The sequence below is a fragment of the Sus scrofa genome, chromosome 9, assembly GCF_054392235.1.
Source record: "Sus scrofa isolate SSC_HxYL_T2T_F1_AM1 chromosome 9, Sscrofa_HxYL_maternal_Yorkshire_Landrace_v2.0, whole genome shotgun sequence".
Lineage (NCBI taxonomy): Eukaryota > Metazoa > Chordata > Mammalia > Artiodactyla > Suidae > Sus > Sus scrofa.
The window spans coordinates 133,721,878-133,740,060 of record NC_139391.1 but is presented as its reverse complement, the minus strand read 5'-3'; the positions used below and the strand labels follow the sequence as shown (position 1 = coordinate 133,740,060).

Genomic DNA, 18,183 nt, shown 5'->3' with positions numbered 1-18,183 from the left:
ACCTTGCCCATAGAGAATAACTTCCTCAGTGTTTAATGGTGTCAATATTTGGATGGAGAGAGACAAATTTGGTGGGAAATGCGTCCTTTGAAGAGATGTGTTTGGCAGAGGCAAGTAGCCAGTTTCCAAAAATCAGTAATTAAGCCGATTTAATTCTATTTTGATTCTTCTGGAAAAATAAAATGCATTCTCATTCTATCTTACAACTATAGGCTATTCAGGGTGGAAATGATAGCCGTGCCATAAGAGAATCAGAAGAATACACTTCAGAAACTAAAGAGAGGACACCAAAGCATGAGATCGATCAGATTTGTGAAAAAGATATTCAGCAGGACCTCGGTCTAGAGATTAAGAAAATAACCAAGGCTAGTGCAGTCAAACTTACAGGAGGATGGTCCAGAGAGCAGTCCCCAGAAACCAGTCCTGAGATTCCACTGGACGACACAACCCAGGGCTCTTCAGAATTCATTTCTGAATTGTCACCTTCTGGTCCTCATGCTTTGGTACCTATGGATTTTCTGGAGAATCAAGAAACCATTCAGAATCTCCAGCTGCAGGTGAAAGAGACATCAAATGAGAATCTGAGATTACTTCAGGGCCTAGAGGAACGTGACCAAAAAGTCAAAAGCTTGCTACATGAAATCAAAGTGTTAGACTCAAAACTCAATTTACAGGAAGCACAACTAACTACCAAGATTGAAGCATGTATGGAATTGGAAAAAACAGTTGAGGAACTTAAGAAAGAAAAATCGGATTTAAATGAAAAATTGGAATCCTTTTCTTGTGATAACCAGAGAGTAGTAGAAAGATCAGGAGGCCTCACCTCATTGGACTTAGAAATGGGCACAGATAAACCGTCATGTGAAGTTATTGAAGACGATGTAGCCAAGGTGACCGACAACTGGGGAGAGAGGTATTTTGATATGAACAATGAGCTACAGAGGATCAAATCTGAGAAAGGTAGCACGGAGCATCATGCCCTCTCTGCAGAGGCTGACTTAGAGGTAGTTCAAACAGAGAAGCTGTACTTAGAAAAAGACAATGAAAATAAGCAGAAAGTTATAACCTGTCTTGAGGAAGAACTCTCTGTGGTCACACGTGAGAGAGACCGGCTTCGTGAAGACCTGGATACTTTGTCAAAAGAAAACAAAGAGCTGGATCAGCTGTCAGAAAAGATGAAGGAGAAAATAGGAGAGCTCGAATCTCTTCAAGGTGAGCATCTCCATCTCCAAGAGCAGCTGCAGCGTTTGGAAGAGGACTCACAGGCACTGTCTTTGGTAAGAAGTGAGCTGGAAAACCAAATCGGACAACTGAATAAAGAGAAAGACTCACTCATAAGGGAATCTGAAAGCTTGCAGGGCAAACTGAGTGAACTGGAGCGTGAAAAGCTGACCATTGCCAAGGCCTTGGAGGCTGCACTCATGGAGAAGGGCGAGGTGGCGGTGAGGCTGAGCTCAACGCAAGAGGAAGTGCACCAGCTGAGAAAAGGCATTGAGAAACTCCAGGTCCGCATCGAGGCTGACGAAAAGAAGCAGCTCCACGTCTCAGAGAAGCTAAGAGAGAGCGAGCGTAGGAATGACGCGCTTCAGGATAAAGTTGAAAACCTTGAAAGGGAACTGCAGATGGCAGAAGAAAACCAAGAGCTGGTGATTCTTGATGCTGAGAATTCCAAAGCAGAGGTGGACACCCTGAAAACACAAATAGAATTGATGACCGAAAGCCTGAAAACTTTAGAATTAGACCTTGTCACGACACAGTCAGAAAAAGAAACCCTGACGAAACAACTACAAGAAAAACAAGGTCAGGTGTCTGAATTAGACACATTGCTCTCCTCATTGAAAAATCTATTAGAAGGAAAGGAACAAGAAAAAATACAGATGAAAGAAGAATCTAAAGCTGCAGTGGAGATGCTACAAACACAATTGAAAGAGCTAACTGAGGAAGTAGCAGCCTTGTGCAAGGACCAAGAGACCTGGAAGGCCCAAGGGCAGAGTCTGGACTCACCAGTGCAGGAAATACATCAGCTGAGATGTGGCATTGGAAAGCTGAAAGTCCACCGAGAAGCTGATGAAAAGAAGCAGCTCCATATCTTAGAAAAACTGAAGGAAAGTGAGCATCATGCAGATTTACTTAAGGATAGAGTTAAGAACCTTGAAAGGGAACTAGAGGTATCAGGAAAAAACCAAGAACATGCGATTCTTGAAGCTGAGAAGTCCAAAGCAGAGGTAGAGACCCTGGAAGCAAAAATAGAGGAGATGGCCCAGAATCTGAGGGATTCAGAATTGGATCTTGTCAATATAAGGTCAGAAAAACAAGACCTGATGAAAGAATTACAAAAAGAGCAAGGGCGAGTGTCTGAGTTAGAAAAACTGAATTCTTCATTTGAAAAGCTACTGCAAGACAAAGAGCAAGAAAAAGAACAGATGAAAGAAGACTCTAAAGCTGCAGTGGAGATGTTTCAAATGCAATTACAAGAGCTCAAAGAGAAAGTGGCAACTTTGTGTGATGACCAAGAGACCTGGAAGATCAAAGAGCAGAGCCTGAGTAGTCAAGTCGATTCCCTTGAACAAGAGAAGGCTCAACTGCTACAAGGCCTTGACGAGGCCAAAAGTAATTACGTTATTTTGCAGAATTCTGTGAATGGCCTCATTCAAGAAGTCGAAGATAGCAAGCAGAAGCTAGAGAAAAAGGATGAAGAAATCTGTATCCTACAAAATCAGACTCAAGACCACGAGCAGCTCGTTTCTAAACTGTCCCAGATGGAAGGAGAACAACAACTCTGGAAGAAGCAAAAAACAGAACTGGGAAACCTGATGGTGGAAATGGAGCAAAAGATCCAAGAGGTGCAATCCCAAAAGGACACTTTGCAGGACGCCTTAGAAGCTCTGCAGAATTCTTCCGAGGGTCTAGAGAAAGAGCTTGAACTGACAAAAATGGAAAAGATGTCCTTGGTTGAAAAAGTAAGTGGCTTTATGTCCTGACATTTGAGTGTGTGGTCCTGAGGGAGGGGCAACCACTGTGTAATTTGTTTCTTTCTGGACAGTGTTTGCAGTATTGGACCAAACTTTATAAAGACTTTAAGTTTTGAGGTCTTGAGCCACGGTCGCCACCAGCAGCTGTGACTCTGCTTTGGCACACACTTCCATGGGGCACGTCTATGGGCTTGTGCAGTTTTCACTGTGGCACCTGGACAGGGGAGAAGCTTTGGGTTATGCATGGTTCCCTTCTCTCAGCACCTCAGAATAGTAGCCTCCATATCCATACCCAGTTGAGAACCACTGCTGTAAAGAGTGTAACAGACCCCAGTTAGAATCAGTAGGGATCCCATTTGTCACTGTCCTGCCTTTTTTTGCCTTTAGGAGAAAGAACGATTGATAGTATTGATATAATTGTAACTGACAGAACCTTTGTGGGTCCTGGGGCCTTTGCACTTTCGGGCCCGTCTTTTGTGCCTTCTCTTTGGGCAATCTCCTGTTTTGTTAGTTGATTAAAGGAAAGACCTGCCAGTAAGAGGCTCAATTATTAAAGAAAAGTGAAGATTTTGCCCTGTACTTCCTAACTGATCCAGGAAAGCAATTCTTTCAAATTAAAATTTTACTGGACAAATATTAAGAAAAGAGAGTGCCCAGAAAATATAATCAGGAGTTCCCGTCGTGGCGCAGTGGTTAACAAATCCGACTAGGAACCATGAGGTTGCGGGTTCGGTCCCTGCCCTTGCTCAGTGGGTTAACGATCCGGCGTTGCCATGAGCTGTGGTGTAGGTTGCAGACTTGGCTCGGATCCCGCGTTGCTGTGGCTCTGGCGTAGGCCGGTGGCTACAGCTCCGATTCAACCCCTAGCCTGGGAACCTCCATATGCCGCAGGAGCGGCCCAAGAAATAGCAACAATAACAACACCACCACCACCAACAACAACAAAAAAGACAAAAGACAAAAAAAAAAAAAAAAAAAAAAGAAAATATAATCATTTATATCTCTACATTTCCCAGGACATTCAAGTTTTTGTATAGCTTGCAAGAGATGGCAGTTATGGTGAGACAGACGAACTATACCAGGCTGTTTCAACCTGCTGTGGGGCGAATGCAGACAATATCGCTTTAATGATTCATAGGCATGTTTCCCGCAGGCTGGGATGGCATATTGGAGAATTAGTAAGAGATCCCAGGACGGATAAAAGTCTAAGTTGTCGCCTCGTACAGTATTCTCTGATGTTTAAATTTAATTCAAAGCACTCTGTCTATGAAAGATTTAAAGACCTGGTAATAGTATATTTCTTTGTCATCCCTTTCCTTATCGCTGTGTTTTATTCGGTCTTCGGTAGAAAAGAAGGTAAGCTTATTGGTAGGTGTTGAGGATGTTAGTTGAGTGGATGAGTAAGGGATTAGCGGGGTTTTTACTGTTGGGGGCTAAAGGGAACGTCATGAATGTGCTTTATCAGAGTGTTTACACTGATCAGACAGACAATCAGAAGCAGATCCTAACAGACAAAGATGAACTTTCAGGTAAACACAATGACTGCGAAGGAAACTGAGCTGCAGAGGGAAATGCATGCGATGGTGCAGCAAACCACGGCGCTGGAAGAAGAATTTAGTGGGGAGAAAAACAGGCTCGCTGAAGAATTAAAGAGCAACAAAGTAAGTTTCTCGGTGACAGATTCATTACACCCTGATCATTCTTGCGCATTCTCTCTCATTTGTTTTTAAGGCCTTCTGTAATGTACCAAACTTTTTTTAGCTTTTGAAAAAAATAGCCCAAGCTCATGTCATGACCAGACTTGCAGTAGTCTTCACCATCCAGCACTCTCATGAGCCCAGAAGGAGTCAGGAGATGCCCTTGAACACATGAAAATACTTGTCATGGAGCCCAGATATTTTTTTTCATGGAAGACGACCCTTGTAACTACATTAACTCATACCAGAAATGGATTGCAGGCAGCTTTCAACAGGCTGTTTTCCTAGCCTGCCGCAGATTACAAGCCAGAATGTTGCTAGAGACAGATGCACTGCTCTTGCAAAGTACTAGCAAAGTAACAGAAAGAAAGCCACAGAAAAATGTAAACTTGGAGCAGTCTTGTGGAGCTTTTTTAGAGCAGGTTGTGGTAGAACTATCACATTTGGGCTGCCACTGCCACCTCTGGTCCCCTAGTAGATGTTGCTGATTCAGACTCTCACTTTCTCCCGGATCTCTGAACACTGTCTTTTTTTTTTAAGGGACAAAGTTGTGACCTTTGGAGGTTCACAGGCTAGGGGTGGATTCGGAGCTGCAGCCACATCAATGCCTGATCTGAGCCAAGTCTGTGACTTACACCTCAGCTCTTGGCAATGCCAGATCCTTAACCCACTGGGTAGGGCCAGGGATTGAACCTGCATCCTCAGGGATACTAGTCGGGTTCATTTCTGCTGAATCACAATGGGAACTCCTGAACACTGAGTCTTAAAGTAGCATCTACCCTGCATGCAGAACTGGCAGATGAAATGCAACCTATTTGCCAAACCTAGTTAAATGGTAAACATTCCTATATCCTGATAGTCCTCATGTAATTTCATCCCTAAGTAGTCTGAGAAAAGGATAGCAAAATATAATTGTGATTATGCCCCAGAATAATCACAAAAAGTTGAAATAATTTTGCAGTAGTTTGTATAAAGAGTTGCGGAAGTCTGTGCTTTTCTTTAAATATGGTATTTAAGTTAATGAAAAGTTTTAGCATTTAATCTCAGCAATTGACACATGGACTGACTTTTCTGGCAATGCTGCGTGGAAGGAGTTCCTAGGAATGGTATTTGAGTCCTGCATCTGCCAAAATCTCCTTTGGGTACTTGAGGATTGCAAGAATATTGTTATTTGTTTTTCATTTATAGGCGCTAGTAAAAAGATAAGCTAGGTGTGTGGTCTCAAGTCCACATATATGAGTGTGTTGGTTTTTAGTGGCTTTATTCATTCTGTGACCACTGCTCCAGTCAGAGGATAGAATGGTGACGCATAGCCATCCTGCAGTTCCTTCACTCTCAGAGCTTACCATCTCGACACAATACATCATCAACTAAAAAATGCAGAAGATAATCATAAACTGTTAAGTGCTATAGAGGACACATAAGCTTCTTCGCTGCAGAATATTTGGGGAGTGCAGTGTGGGAGTAGGGAAAAACCTAATTTAGACAGGTGGTCTGAGCATGTCACCTGCAAGATGAGGAGTCAGCCACATGAAGAACAGAGCAGAGGAAGGAGCCTTCTAGGTTTAGAGAGCCATGTGATCAAATCTCTGCGATTAGAAAGATCTTTGTACTTTTTAGAAATTGAAAGGAAGCCATTGTGGCTGGAGTCAGGTGGAAAATAACATGACAAATGGCTGCCGTAGTAAGGAGGCATGGTGAAGAACTAGAGGAGAATCGAAAGGAATACCAAATGCAGGGGGCTGGAGATCGAAGGGGAGGTTTAGGGTGGATGCATGAATTTGGCCAGTTCAGAATATAGGTAGTGTTTAAAAATTACGGGAATGACTTGTAGTTGCCAAGGGGGAGGGGGAGGGAGTGGGGTGGTTGGGGAGCTTGGGGTGAAGAGATACAAACTGTTGCCTTTGGGATGGATTAGCAATGAGATCCTGCTGTGTAGCCCTGGGAACTATGTCCAGTCACATATGATGGAGCATGATCATGCGCGAAAATAGAGTGTGTACATGTATGTGTAACTGGGTCACCATGCCGTACAGTAGGAAAAAAACTGTATTGGGGAAATAACAATTAAAAATAATAATAATAAATAAGACTTCATCTACTTTCAAAAAAAAAAAAAAGATAAAAGGCTAGGCACTCTTGCCACTTCTGTAACACTGTACTTGAGGTTCTAGTCTGTGCAATCAGGCAAGGAAAAAATAAATAAATAAAGGAATCCCAAAAAAAAAAAAAATCATGGGAATGGTAGAGAACGCAGATGGAGAAGGGAAGGTGGCCCTGTGCCTAGCCCAGAGGACCTCCGCGTAGGGTAGGACGGAGGTGGAAGGACCAACAAAAAAGCTGAGAAGACAAGAGGAGGCAAGCCAAGAGAGTGTTGTGTTCTCGAAGCCAAGAGTGGAGGCTGTCTCAAGATCGGAGGAGTGGTCAGCATCCTTGCGTTCGACTTACAGTTCGAGTGAGATGAGGACTGAGGAGTGCTCCTTGGATTTGCAGTATGGAAGCTGATGATGCCCTGCAAGCTGTTTCAGAAGGAGCTGGGATAGAAGCAGGTTGGGGTGGGTTGGGGAGTGAATGGTTATGAGGAAGTGGACACTGCGCATATACAAACGTGTAGAAACAGCCATTTGGGATCATGTATGGAGAGAAGCCAGATTCCTCCAGGGCTGGGGTTTGCTAGTCCTGCACAGGGAAGGGAGAGAGGGGCAGCAGAATGGAGGGCTTGTGGAAGGAAGTGATCATCTCACAGTGACAGAAGATGGAATCTAAGCTGGCCAAGGAAGAAAAGGAAAAGTTATGAGGGGCTTGAGTGTGGAGGTGGTCGTGTTGGTGGTGCTGTTGATGAGGTTAAGGAATTATTGCAGCAGAAGTACTTAAATAAGTGAGCCTAGGAGGGTTTGGTCCAGAATGGTGTAGTTGAAGTCAAGGTTTCAGAGATTCAGTGGTCCCTGTGGGTGTAACCTCAGGGGTGGCTGGGCTTGAATAAAGGAAACTGCCCTTGGGGATGAAGTGCCTGTTTAAAGGGATACTCATCCCTTGGTATCCTTGGGGGCTTGGCTCCAGTACCTCCGTGGATTCCAAAATCCACAGGTGCTCAAGTCTCTTATGTTTGCATATATAACCTAGGCATATCCTCTTGTATGCTTTAAGTCACCTGTAGATTACTCAAAACACCTAATTACTATACAGTGTAAGCGCTGTGTGGAAACTTGCTGGTAAACTGCAAATTCAAGTTTTGCTTTTTGGAACTTTCTGGAACTTTTTTGGGGGGGGGAATATTTTTGTTCTGCAGTTGTTTGAATCTGTGGGCGTGGAATCCGTGGATACAGAGGGTGGACTGTGCATTGCTAAGGCTTATAGCACTAATTTTATATAAGTTTCGTCTTGCCTGTAAACTGTTTTTTCCTCTCGGTATTCAGTATTTCCTAAACATGTAGGTATATCCAGGATCTGGATTACCGTCCCGTGATTTTATTACTTTCCTCATTAGAGTCAACTGAAGGAGCTCATGTTAGAAAATAAGGACTTGAAGGAGAGTTTGGATTGTGTACACAAAGACCAGATGGAAAAGCAAGAGAAGATGAGAGAAGAAATAGCTGCCTATCAGATACGGCTGCAGGAAGCTGAAAAGAGACACCAGGCTTTGCTTCTGGACACAAACAAACAGGTAAAACTTTGCGGTCTGGTTACAGGGGAGCTGGAGAGTGCGCGCTGACCACAGCGATGAGGCACGTGTTGCAGGAATGTCAGTGCCTCGCGTTATTATGCTGTAGAGTCTTGTGAACGGTCCCATCCTCTTAAGGTCACCATCTTTCCCCCTCTTACTTGCATGTCTTATTCTATGACTTGATTTATTTGAAACACATTTCCCTCCTGGAGTAGCATAGGAAGAGAGTCGCAAAGACCATTTGAAACAGTCCTTGGAACGGGTTTTGGTTTTTGCTCCTTTTCCTTACGATGTTTCCAGCTTGAGTCTCCTGGCTGAGGTAACCTTTTTCTGCCCTAGTATGAAATGGAAATCCAGACATTTCGAGAGAAATTGACTTCGAAGGAAGAATGTCTCAGCTCACAGAAGGTGGAGATAGACCTCTTAAAGTCCAGTAAAGAAGAACTTAATAATTCTTTGAAAGCAAACACTGAGATTTTAGAAGAACTGAAGAAAACCAAGGTATGCTCACTTGACATGCTTCCCAACTGAGACTGGCTCATAAATATAATAATGGTTTTATTTTATTTTATTAAAAATTTTTTTATTATAGTTGATTTACAGTGCTCTGTCAATTTCTGCTATACAGTAAAGTGACCCAGTTATACATATATATACAGTCTTTTCACACATTATCCTCCATCATGCTCCATCACAAGTGATTAGATATATAGTTCCCTGTGCCATACAGCAGGATCTCATTGCTTATCTACCAAATGCAATAGTTTGCATCTACTAACCCCATACTCCCAGTCCATCCCATTCCCTCCTCCCTGTTCTCCATGTCCATGAGTTTATTTTTTTCTGTAGATAGGTTCATTTGTGCCATATACTAGATTCAGTATATCAGTAATATCATATGGTATCTGTCTTTCTTTTTCTGACTTACTTCACTTAGTATGAGGGTCTCTAGTTCCATCCATGTTGCTGCAAATGGCATTATCTTGTTCTTTTTTTACGGCTGAGTAGTATTCCGTTGTATACATATACCACATCTTCTTACTCCATTCATCTCTCAATGGACATTTAGGTTGTTTCCATGTTTTGGCTAATGTGAATAGTGCTGCACTGAATGTAGGGGTGCATGCATCTTTTTCAATGAAAGTTCTGTCTGGACATATGCCCAGGAGTGGGGTTGCTGTCATATGGTAGCCCTATATTTAGTTTTCTGAGGAACCTCCATTCTTTTTTCCACAGTGATTGTACCAATTTACATTCCCACCAACAGTGCAGGAGGGTTCCCTTTTCTCCACACCTTCTCCAACACTTTGTTATTTGCAGACTTATTAATGATGGCCATTCTGATAGGTATGAGATGGTACCTCATTGTAGTTTTGATTTGCATTTCTCTAATAATTAGTGAGGTTGAGCATTTCTTCGTGTGCCTATTGGCTATCTGTATGTCTTCTTTGGAGAAATGTCTATTTATGTCTTCTGTCCATTTTCCAATTGATTTGTTTGTTTTTTTGCGCTGAGTTGTATGAGTTGTTTGTTTATTTTGGAGATTAGGCCCATGTTGGTTTCATCATTTGAAACTATTTTCTCCCATTTTGTAGGTTGTCTTTTTTTTTTTTTTTTTTTAATGGTTTCCTTTGCTTTGCAAAAACTTGTAAGTTTGATTAGGTCCCATTGGGTTTATTTTTGTTTTTATTTCTATTGCTTTGGGAGACTAAGAAAACGTTTGTACAGTTGATATCAGAGAATGCTTTGCCTATGTTCTCGTCTAGGAATTTGATGGTGTCTTGGCTTACATTTAAGTCTTTCAGCCATTTTGAGTTTATTTTTGTGCATGGTGTGAGGGTGTGCTCTAGTTTCACTGATATACATGCAGTTGTCCAGTTTTCCCAGCACCCCTTGCTGAAAAGACTGTCTTTTCCCCATGTTATACTCATGCCTCCTTTGGTCAAAAATTAATTGACCATAAGTATCTAGGTTTATTTCTGGGTTCTCTATTCTGTTTCATTGGTCTGTATGTCTGTTTTGGTGCTAGTACCACACTGTCTTGATTATTGCAGCTTTATAATATTGCCTGAAGTCTGGGAGAGTTAGGCCTCCTGCTTGGTTTTTTCCCCCCTCAGGATTGCTTTGGTAATTCTGGGTCTTTTATGGTTCCATATAAATTTTTGGATTGTTTGTTCTAGTTCTGTGAAAAATGTCATGGATAATTTGATAGGGATTGCATGAGTCTGTAGACTGCTTTTGGTAGTATGGTCATTTTTACTATATTAATTCTTCCAATCCAGGAGCATGGAATAGCTTCCCATTTCTTTGCATTCTCTTTAATTTCCTTGATTAATGTTTTTTAATTCTCAGCATATGTCTTTAACTTCCTTGGCCAATTTTATTCCTTGGTATTTAATTTTTTGGGGTGCAATTTTAAAAGGTATTGTATTTTTATATTCCTTTTCTAGTGTTTCATTTTTAGTATACAGAAATGCAATGGATTTCTGAATGTTCATCTTGTATCCTGCTACTCTGGTGAATTCCTTGGTCACTTCCAGTAGTTTTTGTGTGGAGTCCTTAGGGTTTTCTATATATAGTATCATGTATCTGCATAGAATGACAGTTTTACCTCCTCTCTTCCAATTTTGATACCTTTTATTTCTTTTGTTTGTCTGATTGCTGTTGCTAGGATTTCCAATACTATGTTAAATAACAGTGGTGAGAGCGGACATCCTTGTCTTGTTCCAGATTTTAGTGGGAAGGCTTTCAGCTTGTCTCCATTGAGTATTATATTGGCTGTGGGTTTGTCATAAATGGCTTTTATTATGTTAAGGTATGTTCCCCCTCTACCCACTTTGGTAAGAGTTTTTATCATGAATGAATGTTGGATTTTGTCACATGCTTTCTCTGCATCTATTGAGATGATCATGTGGTTTTCGACTTTTCTTTTGTCAATGCGGTATATGATGTTGATTGATTTGCATACGTTGAACCCTTCTTGTGAACTTGGGATGAATCCCACCTGGTCGTGGTGTAGATCTTTTTTAGGTATTGCTGGATACCGTTGGCTAAAGTTTTGTTGAGAATTTTTGTGTCCATATTCACCAAAATTGGCCTGTAGTTTTCTTTTTTGGTAGTGTCTTTCTCTGGTTTTGGTATTAGGGTGATGGTGGTTTCATAGAATGTCTTTGGGAGTATTCCTTCTTCTTCAGCCTTTTGGAAAAGTTTAAGAAGGATGGGTATAAGTTCTTCTTTGTATGTTTGGTAGAATTTGCCTGTGAAGCCCTCTGGTCCTGGACTTTTGTTTGTAGAGAGTGTTTTTATTACATATTCAATTTCATTTCTAGTGATCAGTCTGATCAGTTGATCTATTTCTTCTTGATTCAGTTTTGGTGGGCTGTAAATCTCTAGAAAGATGTCCACTTCTTCTAGGTTGTCAAGTTTGTTGGCATATAATTGTCCATAGTATTCTCTTATGGTTTTTTGTATTTCTGCAGTATCTGTTGAGATTTCTCCTTTTTCATTTCTTATTTTGTTTATTTGGGTTGTTTCTCTCCCTTTCTTGGTGAGTCTGGCCAGAGGTTTGTCAATTTTGTTTACCTTTTCAGAGAACCAGCTCTTGGTTTTATTGATTTTTTTAATTGTTTTTCGAATCTCTATTTTATTGATTTCCTCTCTGATCTTTATTATTTCCTTCCTTCTGCTGACTTTAGGTTTTGTTTGTTCTTTTTATAATTCTTTTAGGTGTTAGGTTAAGCTGTTTTGAGATTTTTCTTTTTTGAGGAAGGCTTGTATTACTATGAACTCCCCTCTAAGAACTGCTTTTGTGGCATCCCATAGATTTTGAATGGTTGTGTTTTCTAATAGTGATTTTAAAGGTATCAAGTTAAGTGCTTTCATTTAAATTTTCATTAAAAAAATTTTGTATTTATAAATATCTTTCTTCAGTTCTCTGCTCAGTTGTATTTATTTAGTTGTTTGTTTGCTTTTTAGGGCCACACCCTCAGCATAGGGATGTTCCCAGGCCAGGGGTTGAATTGGAACTGTAGCCACCATCCTACACCACAGCCACAGCAACGCCAGATCCAAGCTCCATCTGTGGTCTACACCACAGCTCACAGCAATGCCAGATCCTTAACCCACTGAGCGAGGCCAGAGATGGAACCTACATCCTCATGGATCCTGAGTTGTTCTTAAAAATTCGAGGTTAGACTTTAGTTATATAGCTGGAATAAACTTTATCCACTGCTCAGTGAATGCTCTCAAAGTAGAGGGTGTCAGAGACTTCTGAAGATGGAGATGAAGATCAATTCTGTAACAAATCAGGGTAGGGCCCTCAAGGTGTAGACAATCATTTGGTGGGTAATTCTAAAGTCTTGCTTGATTAGTCCCCAAGTTCACTGATGTCACAAACTCCACTTTCCAGTAGCTTATGGGGAGATCATAGTGGGCCAGGTACTTGTTCAGGCATATGTCTGTACAATCTCCTCTTCCTTCCCACGAAAAAACCATAACGCGGTTTTGGTTTTTTTGTTTGTTTGTTTTTTTGCTTTTTAGGGCTGCACTTGTGGCATATGGAAGTTCCCAGGCATATGGAAATTCCCAGGGGTTGAATTGGAGCTGCAGCTGCCAGCTTATGCTACAACCACAGCAACGCAGGATCCTAGCCGCATCTGCGACCTATACCACAGCTCACAGCAATGCCGTATCCTTAACCTACTAAGCAAGGCCAGTGATTGAATCCACCTCCTCATGGATACTAGTCAGGTTCGTTACCACTGAACCACACTGGACTCCAAAAGCTTTTTACATTAGAAAAGAAAATGAGGTGAACCCTAACCTCAGGATTGTTAGACTGTAGATGGTGCTACAGTAATTCTACTTGGAGAGAGAGGCTGTTTTGGTTCCCACAAATGGTGTTCATAAAACAAACACCATTCAGAATGTAAAATATGAACCTGGAAAATAAAAATCTTCTAGTAGAGGGCAGAAATCTAGGTATAAATTTCTTAAGTTTATAGCTCTTACACAATTATCAAGATGAAGGAAGTATACCCATAAAAAACAAAGTTCAAAATAACATTAATCATCAGTAATTTTCTGTGCTATAAAAGGATAGATGTTAGGTTTAATAATAGAAAGAAATAGCTTCAGGTCTACTTTTTAATTTGCTCACTTTCTTTTTTAATCTATGACAGTTCTACTGTGGGGAATCTCTCTCTATATACATATCTTGTACAAAATGGTATTGTTAGTTGATTCTATTCAAATCTCATAAAATTTTAATGAGGTAGAAGTTGATAAACTTTGTTGAAATTGAATTAAATCCATCTCTACCCTGATTGTGGTTGGAATCAGAAATAGAAAATTCTTAAAGTGCAGATTTACTCCAGCATTGCTAATAAATTATTTCAAGATGAAATGTATGTGCAAAGAATTAAATCTACTTTAATATGAATATGATGCTCCAGTTCTTCTTTCTTCTTTCTTTTTAATAATTTGGTCTGCCTTCGTATGTTCATGATCTCTTATCAGAAACTCTCAGAACTAGATTGTTTAGAATTCTGCTATCTTAGATATTACATAATACAATGCATAAGCCACATATTACATAATGTCCCATCAGGGTCTGGGGTAATAGTTCATAATCAAATTCATATTTCTGCAGCAAAATGTATGAATATTTTCACAGCGAGGGATAAATAAAGATTGTAAATTCCTTTGTTCTCTCTTCAGGTCAAATTTTGCCTACTAATCACTTTCATAGCTTTTTTTTGGATTTTGCAATTATGCTACAGGAAGTGTGAATAAGAACTCAAGAATTACTGAGAAGTGCATGATGACATAATTTTCCCACTATTTTACTCACTTGTTGTTTGAGCTACAATAAAATTTAAATTTGTATTGTAAAGCATAATCTCATTTGGGGAGTTCCCATTGTGGCTCAGCCAATCTGACCTGGTATCCATGAGGATGCGGGTTCAATCACTGGCCTTGCTCAGTGGGTTAAGGATCAGGTGTTGCTGTGAGCGGTGGTGTAGGTTGCAGATGCAGCTCACATCTGGCATTGCTGTGGCTGTGGTGTAGGCCAGCAGCTGCAGCTCTGATTTGACCCCTAGTCTGGGAGCTTCCATATGCTGCAGGTGTGGCCTTAAAAGAATAATAATAAAAAAAGCATTATCTCATTTGGCCTTAATTTGTGTTGTGAGCCATAATATCATTTGGCCTTAAATGTGTATTGTGAGCATAGTATTGTCTGGCCTTCACTTGGTGCCATCTTAGGTACTGAAATTGTGCAACCACGCAGATTACAAATAGGAACACAATTCTTGCACCTAGGATGTTTGGCCACCAAGAATATGTCCAGGGATCCTCAGTTCCCACCTCCCAGGTGTGATTCCCACTGGATAAACACGGACATATTGGGGTACTTAATAGGACATTATCTTAGGAACTGTGACTGATGCTTGCTGTTACTAAGGAGGAGAGTGACAAAACTACAGTGTCTACTGGGGGACTTAGGACACTAAGCAAGGAAGATGAATTGTTTTATGCATCTCTGGGTATTTTGTTGTTGTTGTTGTTGTTGTTGTGGTTGTTGTGGTTCTGGTTGTTGTTGCTGCTATTTCTTGGGCCGCTCCTGCGGCATATGGAGGTTCCCAGGCTAGGGGTTGAATCGGAGCTGTAGCCACCGGCCTATGCCAGAGCCACAGCAACAAGGGATCTGAGCCGCGTCTGCAACCTACACCACAGCTCACGGCAACGCCAGATCCTTAACCCACTGAGTGAGACCAGGGATCGAACCTACAACCTCAGGGTTCCTAGTCGGATTCGTTAACCACTGAGCCACGACGGGAACTCCCTATCTCTGGGTATTTTATTTGAACATAGTAATTCTTAAATTTACAGCATATGATTCTTAAATTATATCTCATTATTACTTTCCCATAGGCTCATGACAAGCAATTCAAGGTTTTTGCTTTTTTTTTTTTTTAAAGGGCCACATGTGCAGCATATGCAGTATATGGAAGTTCCCAAGCTAGGGGTTGAATCGGAGCTGCAGCTGCTGGCCTATACCACAGTCACAGCAATACAGGATCTGAGTCACATCTGCCATCTACACCACAGCTCATGGCAAGGCCAGATCCTTAACCCACTGAGCAAGGCCAGGGATCAAATCTGCATCCTCGTGGATACGAGTCAGGTTTGGAAACTGATGAGCCACAAGGAGACCTCCCAAGCAATTCAAGGTTTTAACTGGAATTACTTGTGTTTTGTAGATGGAAAACCTGAAATATGCAGATAAGCTGAAAAAGGAGAATGATCGTGCCCAGGGGAAAATAAAGTTGTTGATCAAATCCTGTAAACAGCTGGAAGAGGAAAAGGAGATGTTGCAGAAAGAACTCTCTCGTCTTGAGGGCGTCCAGGAGAAACAGAAGACAGGTATGTGTTAACTGGGCCCATCAGTGAGCCAGAACTGCTTCCCGCTGGTGAAATCATACATGCATGGTGTGTGTCTACATGGGAAGTATTTTTAGGGCTCTGTTCAGTTACTGCATGCTGATTTTCAGCAGTTAGTCATTTCCCAATTTCTAATTTTGGGCTCAGCTTGGGGTCATTAAGAGGATTGAGAATGAAGCCAGCATTTTTTTTAAAAAAACAGAGTTAGCACATCTTCTGTTCTCTAAAACATACAAAACACAGCCCTTTTTGCTAATGAGCCTTTCCAAGAAAGGTTTTTCGTGTGGATGTCTATTATGTAGTTCGTACGTCAAAGGAAAATTGGCATCTGAGCTGACATTGGTAATTTCTAAACCACTGATTCTGGTTGTTCTTGGCCCATCTTTGTGGGTCAATGAAATTGAAATGGGGGCTACATCTTTGGGTGTGGAGGTAAAAAGAAATGACAACTCTCCTTGTCACTTTTCTGCACTCATGCCCCCAGAGTGCTGTGCTCTTTCTTTGTGGATAGATGATGGCGAGTGTAGTACGATTGGCTCTTCTGGACCGTCCACACCTTGGCAGGAGTGGGGTCAACAGTCTTGCCTGGGGAGAAGAGCCCTTAGAGTGGACTGGGGCTCCAGGGAGTGTCTCAAATGGAATCAGCACTAACCCAGGGAGCTACGAGTTACTGAGACCTCTTCCATTATGTTCCCTCAAGCTCCTGTCCATCAGATCCTCCACTGCCTCCAGATAGTTTTCAGAACTACTCTGGCCTGTCTTGTCACTGACCACTTCCTGTCTCCCAAAGCCATTACAACAGTGACTTTATATCCTCTACCGACTTTTGTTGTTCATACACTTAAAATGGAAAGAATGGGCAGGGGAAAATAGGGGATGTAATAAATTAATTCATTTGACGTCACATGAGAACTACAAGAACATTTGATGGAGTTGCTGAAATATGAGTTTGAGATTTTGGCAGGTTATATTTAAGCTATCCCAATAACTATGTAACTTACTAGGATATGTATCTTGATATGGTCTTCCCAATTAAGAGTTGTTTGAAGTTTAAGGACATATACAGATATATCTTTCCCCACTCCTTCAAAAAAAAAAAAAAATCAAGCAGCACGTCTAAGGTTATCTGCTTGATGATGTTCACTGTTAACAAGAGAAGCATTAAGTAACAAATGACATGTTGTACTTTTAACAGGCACTGTCGTGGACGCCAGCGTCGATGAATTAATGATCGAGATGAAAGAACTGAAAGAAACTCTTGAAGAAAAAAACAAGGAGGCAGACGAATACCTGGATAAATACTGTTCCCTGCTTATAAGCCATGAGAAGTTAGAGAAAGCCAAAGAGATGTTAGAAACACAAGTTGCTCGTCTGAGCGCACAACAGTCTAAACTTAATCTTCGAAGCTCTCCTTTGCTGAGTTCAGCTGTTCCAGGACCATCCCCAGACCCTTCTACTACTGAAAAGAAATTATCATCCAGCCAAAATAAAGCTTCAGGCAAAAGGCAAAGGTCCAGTGGGATTCGGGAGGATGGAGAAACCACGCCTTCTACGCCAGAGACGTTTTCTAAAAAAAGCAAGAAAGCTGTCAAAAGTGGTTTTCACCCCACAGAGGATTTAGAAGACGCTGAGTGTGAGCCAGAGGGACTTCCGGAAGTTGTAAAGAAAGGTACGCATGATGAAAAAATGAAAGTATTTGTGTTGTTTTGAAAGTTCACATCAAAATTCACACAGAAAGATTGAAGCCTTTATTTTTCAGGTTACTGTGTAACAGTAGCAATTGACCTTCAGAAGCAGAAGTCCACTGTTAAATTGGGAAGGTGTATACTTTCTATCCTGAGAGAAGGACTAGGATCTAATTACTCATGTCTGTGCTACAAAAGGTGGTGGGAGATTTGAAAAATTACTAACAAGAACCTGTTCAGAATTTGATATTTCTGAGCTGCAAAGTCGCCGAATCAAAGACACCCTCCAAGCTTTCCCAGCATTAGTCGAGTGCAGCCCGTGTAGTCGGTGAGCTGGAGGACGGGCCGGGTAATGCTGACCCCTGCCTGGAGCCATGTAGCCCTTTTTTTTTTAAACCCCAGTGGTTCTCCAAGTGTGGCCCAGAGACAAGGGCCCGTCTAAGAATATTCCATGACCAAAAAAATGTATCGAAATCAAGAACAAAAGTTTAAAATTTTCATAGCAACTTCCTATTGTTGCAACATCCAAGTGCATAATCCGTTTTCTGTTAGCCTCATTCTAATGGTGTTAGACAAAAGCACCATTCCACAGCCGGTAAGAAATTACTCCCCAACCCTCCACTCCCCAAATCTCAAAACCAGTTCTTGCCATAGATGGTCTGAAAAAAGAACTGTTCTGAGTAACTCTAGCCCTTAGGAAATATAGTCTCCAAATAGTTAGC

General features: G+C 41.3%; 2 protein-coding genes across 2 annotated transcripts in view; one reads left to right on the top strand and one right to left on the bottom strand.

The window, feature by feature from the left end:
* Positions 1–18,183, bottom strand: part of PTPN14 (protein tyrosine phosphatase non-receptor type 14) — a 365,153-nt gene that overhangs the window by 276,766 nt on the left and 70,204 nt on the right. The window lies entirely within an intron of this gene.
* The window catches only part of CENPF (centromere protein F), a 64,356-nt gene that overhangs the window by 39,582 nt on the left and 6,591 nt on the right, over positions 1–18,183 (top strand). Inside the window, exons 13-18 of the mRNA XM_003130395.7 lie at positions 213–2,960; positions 4,502–4,633; positions 8,157–8,333; positions 8,673–8,834; positions 15,596–15,758; positions 16,972–17,445. Coding sequence (XP_003130443.5) covers positions 213–2,960; positions 4,502–4,633; positions 8,157–8,333; positions 8,673–8,834; positions 15,596–15,758; positions 16,972–17,445 — 3,856 coding nt within the window. The remainder of the gene's footprint in view (positions 1–212; positions 2,961–4,501; positions 4,634–8,156; positions 8,334–8,672; positions 8,835–15,595; positions 15,759–16,971; positions 17,446–18,183) is intronic.